This window comes from Rhipicephalus sanguineus, unplaced genomic scaffold (genome assembly GCF_013339695.2).
Source record: "Rhipicephalus sanguineus isolate Rsan-2018 unplaced genomic scaffold, BIME_Rsan_1.4 Seq6153, whole genome shotgun sequence".
In the NCBI taxonomy this organism is placed as follows: Eukaryota; Metazoa; Arthropoda; class Arachnida; order Ixodida; family Ixodidae; genus Rhipicephalus; species Rhipicephalus sanguineus.
The window spans coordinates 26,902-37,963 of record NW_023615632.1 but is presented as its reverse complement, the minus strand read 5'-3'; the positions used below and the strand labels follow the sequence as shown (position 1 = coordinate 37,963).

The window sequence follows — 11,062 nt, the reverse complement described above, 5'->3', positions numbered from 1 at the left end:
GCAGAAGGGCAACAAAACGCAGAGTGCGGCTTCCGCGGCGTGCCTTTGAAGGTCGTGGGGAGCATTGTTGTTTTGCTTGAGTGGCAGCAATTACTTGCTGCGAGGGGTGCATCAGTGGCAGAGTAAGCCCGATCCCGCACTTTTGCGGTCACTTCCAGAGGGGGAAAAAGGGGGGGTCGGTGTTCTTTTGACGCTTACCCGTTGCGTGTGTATGGGGGCACAGATTGTGCATGCGCACGAGGCCCTTTGTGAACTACACGTTAACCCTCGTGTCTATGTCGAAGTGGCGGCGTGAGTACAAGAATCCTGCCCTGTTAGCGCGGCTCTCCGAGACGCCTGTGGTTGAAAAATGTAGTGTGGGTCAGCCTATCTCATTTAAAAAATGAATTAATAAGTTAGGCGAACCGGTTGAAATATAGAAAGAAAGGAAGAAATTGAGAATAAAACGAATAAAACGTTGAAAAATATAATAATAAAAAGGCAAAGGTAAGATGTGGCCCCCGCGGACTCTTCCTCATCGCGCACCCCCGTGCCACCTGTTCCGAGGCCTGTCATTGCCCCAACATCGCCGACGACGAAGTACAACCTCCGGAGCTATTCTGAAGCCGCCCGACGACCAGCGCAGCCGAAAGTAAACTGACTGCCGAATTGTTCAGGTATGGTCCGTTCCCCCAAATTGCGCTCCCGCTCATTTCAGAAAATTAGGAAGTTAATTGAAAAACGGGTGAAGTACGATCTCCACTATTCGACGCTGACTGCATATTTAAATTCTAATTCGGTACCGAAGGGCTTGTCTCTGAAACTAAATCCAGCAATGACAACATTAAATCGAGAAGAACAAGCGCAGTGGGAGAACACACTTCAAGATGCATCGCTGCAGCTCATGAAAATAATTATTCAGCACAGTGAACGCAAATCTCTCGAAATTAAAGAGGCTGAGCTTTCAATGAGGCCTCAGGCCGATCTCAGCGAGGAGGACCTTAAAGACTTGGTGGAATATGAAAATCAATAAACGTCGGCAGATTCCACGTACCGTGGAGGTCGATGTTATGCGAAGCATGCGGCAGGAAGGTGACTGTGGCGTAATTTTTTTTTACTGAGCGAAACGCTACGAAATGATGCTGAAGATTTGTATAAATTTTATACGCACACATATATGCTGAAGAGCCGCATATGTGTTATAAACCAGTTGTTTACAGTTGAGTAACGCTGCCAACGGCAACGTGGTTATTACCAACACCACAAGCGGTAAGCTGACATGTAGTGTTCATACTTGTCCGTTATAGTGGAGAAAGCACGCACGTTTCACGAACCAGTGCGCATGTGTGGAAGAGGTTCTTGACAGTTCTTTAACAAGGTCATCATCACCGTGATCAATGAGCACTAGACGCTGGTCATGACTGGTTATCGGATCGGTCGCGATCTCGGTGGCGAGGGGTCCATGTGTAGTGAAGTATGAGTTATAGTACAGCTGTTATGAATCATGCATGCATCGGTCATTTCGTCGACAAATTGTCTGTATATAGAGCCGGCGACATGTCGGAATCTGAAGTCACCCATCGCGTTGGTGAGGTTTAGGCCGTTGAGGCTGGTAGGCCTGGATAGGGCTATGTAGACCAACATCACTGGATGGCGCTTGTCGTATTCGTAGGCTACCTGGGCGTATGTGACCTACGTAGCCTAGTCTACAAAGCGGCTGTCAATCAATCTGGCATCATCCTCGGTCAGCATGAGGGCATCGCCCAGCCTCGTAAGAAATGAAGAGGACACTGCGTCCGTCTGGCGGACTAAGTGCACTTTACTCTGCGATGATGTGAATATCATACGTAACTTTCGTTAATGTATTCCTCCAGGGTTGAGCAGTGCTTCAATATAGCTTGCTGAATCATAGGCATACAAATGTAATGCTTATTAGACTGCTATAAAAGCGGAGCCAACACTGGAATCACGGACGTTAATCTGATATGACGCCTGTATTGTAAGACTACATATGTAGTGTTTATTGCTTTGTTGTAAAATTAGATACCCAGCACCACAACCACTACTGACGTTGCACCGCCATTACGCCTGCATAGGCTGTTTTTCCAAACCAGTTTGTAGACCTGGCGTGGCTTTGTGGTGGAATACCTGATTGCCACGCAGAATGCTTGGGTTCGATTAATGCTGGGATCCTGATTTTTATTCTTTCCATTCATCAGGTCAACGCTGCCGATGCCGGTTTTTCTTAACGCTCTCGCATTTATTGTCTGTTCTCGCCGTTCCCGGGTAGATATAAACTGTCAATCACCTGTGGCGCATACCCGTACGCCGCGGCCGGTGGTAAACGGGTATCTGCCACATGTGTCTGGAGGAAAGGGTTTGACGACGCACGCGACAGGATTTTCACATTATTCATGTCATGACCACACAGTCATATTCGTCAAGTCCTCTTACCCTCCCATGCTAATTTTGGTCTGCACCAAGTTAGCGCACGGGACGGGTCACGCATTTGCGTTGTTCTATCTCTTCCAAGTCCGTTTCTCTTAAAAACCTCAGCAGTCTCTTCGTCGCCTTCATCTGCGATGTCTGCTGTTGACGACATGCAAGAATAGCTTCAACAGACATTTTTGTACTGTCAAGGTGCGCTAGAACGGACGCCAGACTGTCTGAATATATGCCGGACAGTCGCACAGGATGCGGTGTAGCGTCTCCTCGCAACGACAGGCATCGCGCAGAGCGTTGTCGGCCATTCCAATGCGAAAGGAATAGGGTTTTGTAAATGCCACCCCTAGCCATAAGCGGTAAACCAGTGTGGCTATAGTGTGGCCTCTCTTCGGCGGAGTCCACTTTGCATACACAGATGCATCAAAGAGGACAAGTGAACCAAGCAAGAGTGACCGACTGTGACTGACTGTGTGTCTGCTGTGTTTTATGCTGTCTTTCTCTCTCTCTTTCCTCTCCATCTTTCAATCTCCCCCATCATGTTCCCATGTCAACTGGTTAACCTCGGCCCTGCCTTTCGTTCTCTACTATTTTTTTTATCTTCTATCTCTTGGTCACTCAATTTCATCATTTTTCGCACAGTAAGCAAGGATACGGTTCTAAGTGTGTAAGACATGTGCAGGAATCATTGTACTCCCGCTCCCGTTTATGTCGAACGAGCTTTACTTGAAGGTTCGTGAATACGAACCGTCTATTCCATGCATGCATGTCCGAGGCGTCATTTTGCGAGCCGGACCTCTCCTCCAATGCGCCGGCGCGCGTTCGGTTTTTGCTTCGACCCGATGTTCTTCTTTTTCCGGCGCGTTTAAAGGACCTTGCCTCTTTGCGCTTTCTTGACGGGCCGGCACTCAGTCCGCTCAAGGGTGCGCCTTTCATGTCAATATATAGGAGCGCACGCCGGGCGTTCGGTTTGTTTGTACGGCCCCGCGACCCAGAGATACGGACCGAGAGGAGGTTCTTTTGGAGCCGATCGCTGCTACACGTTCCTCCGGGTTTGGCGCCCGGGGATGATGACGACAGACGCTGACGTCACAGCTGGTGGAGAAAGAGTCTCCCTTCGCGCTCCTCGTTCACTTTCGGCGAGCGCGCCCTTACGGGTGTCAGTAGACACAGTGCGACAATCGAATCGCACAATTCTGAGAACGATGCTCGCGCGAAATAGCGGGCACAAGAGCATACGCAGTGCCGCGTAGCGGTAGTTCTACGAACGACGCCCCTCCAACGAGAGCGCGCGTCTTCTTGCTCCCGACGCCGTTGATTGTGGCCCACGAAGCGGCGCTGCAGTAGAGATTCCCTCCGCCGGCGCTTTTATTGGGAGCATTTGTTAATTTGGGCACGCCGCTGCGGCGTCGCTTTCCCAGCCGGTGTGTTCTCAGCGCGCAGGCGCGTAGGCGCTCTGCGGCGGAGGCCGCAGCAGTGCGCAGCCATGCTGGCCGGCTCATGGACGGCAAGGCGACGGGGGCTTTGCTGAGGAGCCCATGGAGCGCAAGCGGTCCTCCCGCCGGCATCACCACCACCACGGAGCCGGTGGGGCGGCCGCGTCAGCTGTGGCGCCGCCCGAGAACCGCTGCAAGTCGTGCTGCCGCAAGTTCACCGCGTTTCTCTTCTCGCACGTGGGTCTGTGCGCGCTCGTGGTCGGCTACAGCATCCTGGGCGCGTTCGCCTTCCGCGCGCTCGAGGCGCCCTACGAGGTGGAGAAGGCCAGCCAGGTGATCGCCATGCGCCGTGACACCGTGGCGCGCCTGTGGGAGATCACCGATCGGCTCAATGTGCTCTACAAGGAGAACTGGACGGCGGCAGTCTCGCACGAGATACTGGACTTCCAGGCGCGTCTTATAGCTGCCGTTAAGGACGGCTACGACGGCAAGGAGATCGGCACGGGCGGCCAGCAATGGTCCTTCTCGGGCGCCTTCCTCTACTCGCTCACTGTGATCACTACCATCGGTGAGTCTCTTGTGCGGCTGCAGACGATTTGAGTGGTTCCTCCTCCGAGGCACACATGTTTTCTTTTGGGTCCGCACGGCAAGCAGCCAAGTTTGGTCCAATTCTGGAACACTTGAGATAAGCGCATAATTTCCTCGAATGGCCGTAAATGAGATACACCCCGGCTTCACTTTTGCGAACAAACAGCAGACGCACGAGCGGCCAAGCCTTGAATACGTAGCCGGAGGCGAATCTTCCCTTTGTGTAGTAACAAGATCAGGTATTTACTGTATCAGGACGTTACACAGTGCATCGAAGAGTGGTATCTTCCCCGTTTGCAAGGCACGTTACATTACGCGTGCCTTTTATATCTGCAACCATCGAATATACATTTATTTGAGAACGCACATTTTCTGTCTTACAACCACGGGCATATGCATGCATGGTGGAAGCCGTTCGCCGAGTCGACTTGAACTTGCGATCAATGGGGCTAATAATTTCAGTGTTGAGATAAGTGCTGCCCATTCGACCATTGTTATACAGTCGCGAGTATTTCGTGGTCACGAGAATAGAAAAAATTCAGGCAGTTTCGCACGCCAAGCCTGAAGGAGGCCTTTCTTGTTTCTCTTTCTATTTGTTGTTTGCTATCTTTCTCTCACTTTCTCTCTGCTTTTTTCTATCTCTTCATTATCTCTCTGTCTTTATATTTCTTCCTTTGAGGAAATGAAACAGGCACTCGCCTTGTCCAAAGGAAAACGAACATATATTGACGTTTCGGGGCCGCTATGGGTCTCTTGTTCACAGTGAAGAGAGTCAAGGGGGTGCGACTGTTTATGTGTTGGGTGGCGCAGAGTGCGCATGTTTATCTCGGGGAAATTACCCCGCGTCCGATTAATCGTGTTTTTAGTCGTTTGAATGTGTACATATTCTAAAAGTAGTAGGGCCGGTAGGCGCTTCACTGTCGCGATAATTCTCGCAGAATCCCAATCGATGATGTGGTTAGTTTTCAAGTGATAATACGCCAAGGCGTTCAAGCTTGCATTGCTTTTCCTGACATCGTGCTGGTGCTCCTGCACTCTTCTGTTAAAATTTCCAGTTTCAGCTCTGTAGGATGCGTCGCAATCCTTGCGTGGTATCTTGTAGATAACCTCTGGAAATCTTTACTTTTCCAAAGGGTCTTTGGCGCGTACGAGCTTCTGCTCAAGTCGGTTCGTTGGCACAAATGAGATTTTAACGCCGTGTGTGCCAACCACACTTGCAAGTGCCTCACTGATACCTTGCACGTAGGCGACGGCAACACGTTTTCGCTCGTATTCACGAACCTCTTCAAGGTAAGCAACTGAAAACCGCAATTGTTGAGTCTTCAGTAGCTGTGAAGAATAGCCGTTGCTGCAAAGGTCCTTCCTTACCACAGCTAGCTCTTGCTTGCGCAGACCAGACTCAATACAAATGCGCAATGCGCGAGAGAAGAGTGCAGCGGCAACGGACTGTTTTTGTCTTAGAGGATGAGCAGAGTCGAACCCTAGGTTACCCGTGTGGGTAGGCTTCCGGTAAACACTGGTTATAATTCTCTTGGCTGACCGTCTTATAACAGTGTCGAGGATGTCAGTCTGTCCATTATTTTCATGTTCCATGGTTAACTGGATGCTTGGAGCACAAGAGTTCAGATGCGCAAGGAAAGGCATCACGTCTTCGCGATGGATCACACAAAAACAGCCATTTGCGTATTGGACAAACGATTTCGAAGCCGTCTTGTACGAGCTTAGCGCAGAATTTTCAAGTGCCGCTAGGGTGATAATTGCACAGGCTACGGACACAGAAGCTGCCATTGCTGTTGCGAAACACTGCTTCTAAAATTGTTCGTTGAAAATAAAATACGTGTTCTTCATGCAACATACCAGGAGGCCGCATAGGTCTTCTATCTCAAATGGCGTAGGTGAAGACAAGGATGCATCGTTCTCGAGTAGCTCCTTGCAACACCGGACTGCATAATTGACGGGCATGCACGTGAACATTGACTTTACGTCACAAGAGACCATCACCTCATCGTCATCGATGGTGACACCTATTAGAAGTTCAATAAATGTGTGGAATCCTTGACATAGAAAGACGTGTGTTTTACCACGGGGCGCAGGCCGCAGTGAAGATAGCCGGATAATTCGTGCAACGGAGAACGTGTGAAGTCAAGGACTGGTCGGAGGGAGACCTCGGGCTTGTCGACCTTCGGCAAACCGTAGATTGCTGGTGCAAGACCGTTATGGCAAAGCAGCTTGTAGTACAAGTATTTGCTTTCTGGTGGCACAAACTTGAATATCTCCGGGGGTAGCTCCTGTAGCTCCGATTCTATATTTTTCGTTGGGTCCGGGCTCAACTTACCACAGTTCTTTCATCTTTAAGCAACGACCTCATCTTGGCGACGTAGTCCGACCAGTCAAGCGTAACCACAGCGTTCCCGTTGTCTGCAGGTAGGATAACAATGTCCTTGTTCTGCTGATGCCTTCGCAACGCTGTCTTAGAGCTTGACAGCTTCGAGAGGACCCCGATGGCGCGTGAACGTTCCACATCTCGTAGAGGGGGATTAACAAATCGCACTGCTTGCTCCACGCGCGCGTCATTTTCTCGAGGTTGGGTCGGTAACCCACGTTGAAGTTCAGGCGACGGCTGAGGAGACGCACTTCCGAGGTGTCGAGCTTTTGAGAAAACAGGTTGCGTATGTCCAGCATACCAATGGGATCACAGCTCCGACGTCGCAGTAGCGAGAACTTGGCGTCCTGTGATTCTGTCCTAATTTCTCGAGTCCTGTAGGCGACGCTATTTGCGTGTAGCAGGACATCAGAAGTCATTCGGGAGACGAAATTCGATGCGACATCGGGCAGAGATACCGGGTTTGCCAGCTTTATGACTTCTTTGTTACTTTTATAGATATATGGTTAAACATTAGTTCCTTCATCTTCAACAACCAGTGTGTTCAGTATTTGCCACAATTCCTCTTGAATTACAGTGTCGTAGGCTGCACTGATGTACTGAAATCCGAGCCATAAGGGCCCATGTTCCTTCTCTGCTATGTACTGCTTCAATGAGAGTGGGTTCTCCTCTAACCTCCAGTGCAGTTAGAGAAGCGCTACTGCGGCTTGCAAAGAATTAAAAAAACATTGCCCACCAATGTAAACAAGTGCAGTTTCTAGATCTCTCAATCGAGAATGTACATTTATGTAAACTTTTATTTTCTCCTGAAAGTGCTGATGCACTGCAGTTGCTTCCCATTAGCTACCATTTCATTTTTCCTTGGGGCACTTTCCGGGGCCACACCGCGAACGATGACGAGATGGAAGGTAATGTATACCGGAGGGACGGTACAAGGCAATTTGCTCGCCGTCATTTGCTGCTCCTCATCACTGTCACGAGTTTTCAGGGGGAGCTTTTTACCTGAGGACATGACGTCCAATTGAAGCGTGATCGCTGGACGTGGATACATTCCATCGCATTACGCATGTAAGCGAACACAGTAAATACCCGTATGCTTGACGGGCACCAATGACTACCAATAACTGTTATTAGCACATCGGAACCAGCCTTGCCTGTCACAGTCAATATGCTTCGAAGAACACTTCCGCTGTGTGGCGGTTACTATGTAGTTTGCTCCAAAATATCATAACAGTATATTTGGCCTTCTCGTCTCCGAAACGTTCCGGCTGAAACGTGGCAGGCTTTTTTTGTCAGACGTGGCCTGTCGTTGGGGCTGCGCGCAAGGCCGAAAAAATGCAGTGTGTGCTTTTCTTCTCTGTGTTGATGTTGTTATGGCTATTATTATTATTAAATGCGAAGCATTTCTTAGCGAACTTTTGGCACTTTGAGCGTTTCTATCTATCTATCTATCTGGCCGCCTACGTCTGGGTGCTCTCATAATCGCCTGCTTAACTTGGTGAAGACCAATATTGGCGTGGGAGGGTACGAGGATGTGACGAATATGACCGTCGGGTCATGACATGAATAACGTGAAAATCCTGTCGCGTACGTCGTCAAACTCTTTCCTCCAGACATGTGTGGCACATACCCGTTTACCACTGGCCGCGGTGTACGGGTATGTGTCACAGATGGATAACAGCTTATATATACCCTGGAACGGCGAGAACAGCATTGATAATTTAAATGCGAGAACGTTAAGAAAGACCGACATCGGCAGCGTTGACCCGAAGAATGGAAAGAATAAATATTGGGATCCCAGCAGGAATCGAACCCAAGTATTCTGCGTGGTAATCAGGTATTCTACCACAGAGCCAGGCCAGGTCTATAAGCTGATTTAGAAAAACAGCCTATGCAGGCGTAATGTCTGTGCAACGTCAATTTTAGTTGTAGTGCAGGATATCTAATTCTAAAAGAAAGAAATAAACACTACATATGTACTCTCACGATACAGGCGTCATATCAGACTAACGTCTGTGGTTCCAGTGTTGGCTCCGCTTTTATAGCAGTCTAATAAACATTACGATTGTGTTGCTATGATTCAGCAAGTTAAATTGAAGCATTGCCCGACCCTAGAGGAATACATTAACGAAAGGTACGTATTATATTCACATGATTGCACCATAAAGTGCACTTAGTTTCGATAATGCTGACGTATATATGTACTCTAACGTGAGGGTTGACGTTACGTCGCACCGCAAGTTACCCTTTAAACGCCAGTGTTGTCGGCGTGCCTGGTAAGCGTACGATGTGCATACAGCTACTACACTTACAAAAACACATGGAACCACCTCGTAACGCTTGGCTCAAAGCCATTAAATGCAGCATTACTCGCTGACAGCCTCGCGTGAAACCGATTCCCACAATGCGTGTAATCTGCCGAATTGTTTATTTGTATATTGTTGCGAACACGCGAATAACCTTCGTAATGGCAAAGATGGCTTCCTGGCGTTTCACGTGAGCATGTGTGGGTGCACTCCGCAGTTTGAAAGGACCACAGTTCTGGATAAGATTAAAGAAGAGCATGAGCGTATAATCTCTGAGGCAGCTCAGATGGCGCGTGAAAGGGGCACGTGCGTAAGCAAGCCATCAGTTGCATTGTCAGACAGGGAGCCCTGTTTTTTCGGATGCGCGAGTCGGCGTAGCAGGCTCAGTGATAGTTGATGTATAGTTATTTCTTTGCTTATGTTTTCACCTTCTGTTGCCGATGGTTTTCTGTTCACCCAGGTATATATAAGAGCATTCTTCTCAATAAAAATTCAGTTGGTAGTCAGTGCTTGTCTCGTCTTTTTTCTTTCCGCCGTGTGTTATTTTCGCGCTGTTAACCTTAAGTATGCACAAGCAACTAGCCCAGTCAGCCACTTTATTAAATGTGATATGCTCGTACACATATTTTATGAGATATGCTGCCTGCAAGTGCTGTGTGAGTGAATTGAAAACGTATAAAAGGAAGACAAACAAGTTTGTGGGAAGAAATTTCGCATGATGGACGTTAAAAAGTTGACGAGGCGTCAGGAGAGAGACCGTGGAGGCCTGCGGAATGCAGAAGGAGAACTGCCGATCTCCAGAGTTTACACAATAGTGCACCTGGCACCTACATTGCAAAACATTGCAGTCCGAATACATTGCAGGTGCTGAGCCCTGTGCACTTCTGGTATAAAGTGAAGTCGTAAACAAAGTTCCTTAATGCGCTCCTTACGGGTTCCTACAGAGCGCCGCACCCTAGTACTTGTGAACAGGCTCATAGTGTTACATTATGTTCGCCTTGATGCAACAAGGGAGGACTCATAGAAGCTTAGTAAACGTTTCAATGAAGGGTGCTTTGCCGTACGTCCTTCGTTTTTAGAGCCAAAGCGTTGCCACTTCATGTTTTGCAAGGTCATTCATCGCGTCGCAGTGACCTTGAGCCGCCGGAGGACAACGCAAAGCGCATACCGGCGGCGTTGGCAGAAGAAGAATAGCAGGACGGCTCGAGGCAGAGAAATATTACAGCGCTCCAGGCTCTAGGCCAGCTTGGGCGCTGCACACTGTAAGAAAAACTAGAGTATAGGCGACTCTTTTGGAAGAGTTCTGACATGCCACGTATGCGGCTCTCTTTAAAGAGTCACGGTGACTCTCTTCGTGGGTCAAAGTCGGCGCGCTCTAGGAGAGTACCCTGACTAGAGCACTGCACGGGCCGAATTTTACGGCCCGGGCCCGGCCCGGGTCCGCTTTATGAAGCCCAGCCCGGGCCCGTGGTTCCAAGCGCAGGCCCGGCCCGGGCGTACGTGACCGAACCCAGCCCGAGCCCGGCCCGGGCCCGGGCGTACTTGACCGTACCCAGCCCGAGCCCGGCCCAGGCCCGGGCGTTCATTGCTAAACTAATCCAGGGCGCGCTTGTTCATGACCAGGCCCGACCCGAGTCAGCTAGAGGATATCAGTTGTTGATGATGATTATTAATGATGCCGTGCACTTTGTAGCGGGCGATCGGAAGGAAAATCCAGTGTGTACATGCATCGAAATGTTGCTTTGCCCGCTGTGGTAGCTCAGCGGTTAAGATGTTTCGCTGTTAAGTCCTAGGACGCGGGTGCGATTCCCGCGGCCACGGTGGCCGCAATCGCATGGGGGCTAAATGCAAGGACACCCGTGTATATAGTTATCTTTAGGTGCACTTTAGAGAACTCGAGATGGTCGAAATTGATCCGGTGCCACTAC

The 11,062-nt window shown here is 49.5% G+C and overlaps 1 protein-coding gene across 1 annotated transcript; it reads left to right on the top strand.

Annotated features, from left to right (window-relative positions):
- Positions 1-3,791: 3,791 nt before the first annotated feature.
- On the top strand, positions 3,792-4,457 carry LOC119377917 (uncharacterized). Its single transcript, XM_037647208.2, has one exon. It carries the CDS (start codon positions 3,960-3,962, stop codon positions 4,455-4,457), a length of 498 nt encoding a protein of 165 aa, XP_037503136.1. The 5' UTR covers positions 3,792-3,959.
- Positions 4,458-11,062: the final 6,605 nt, after the last annotated feature.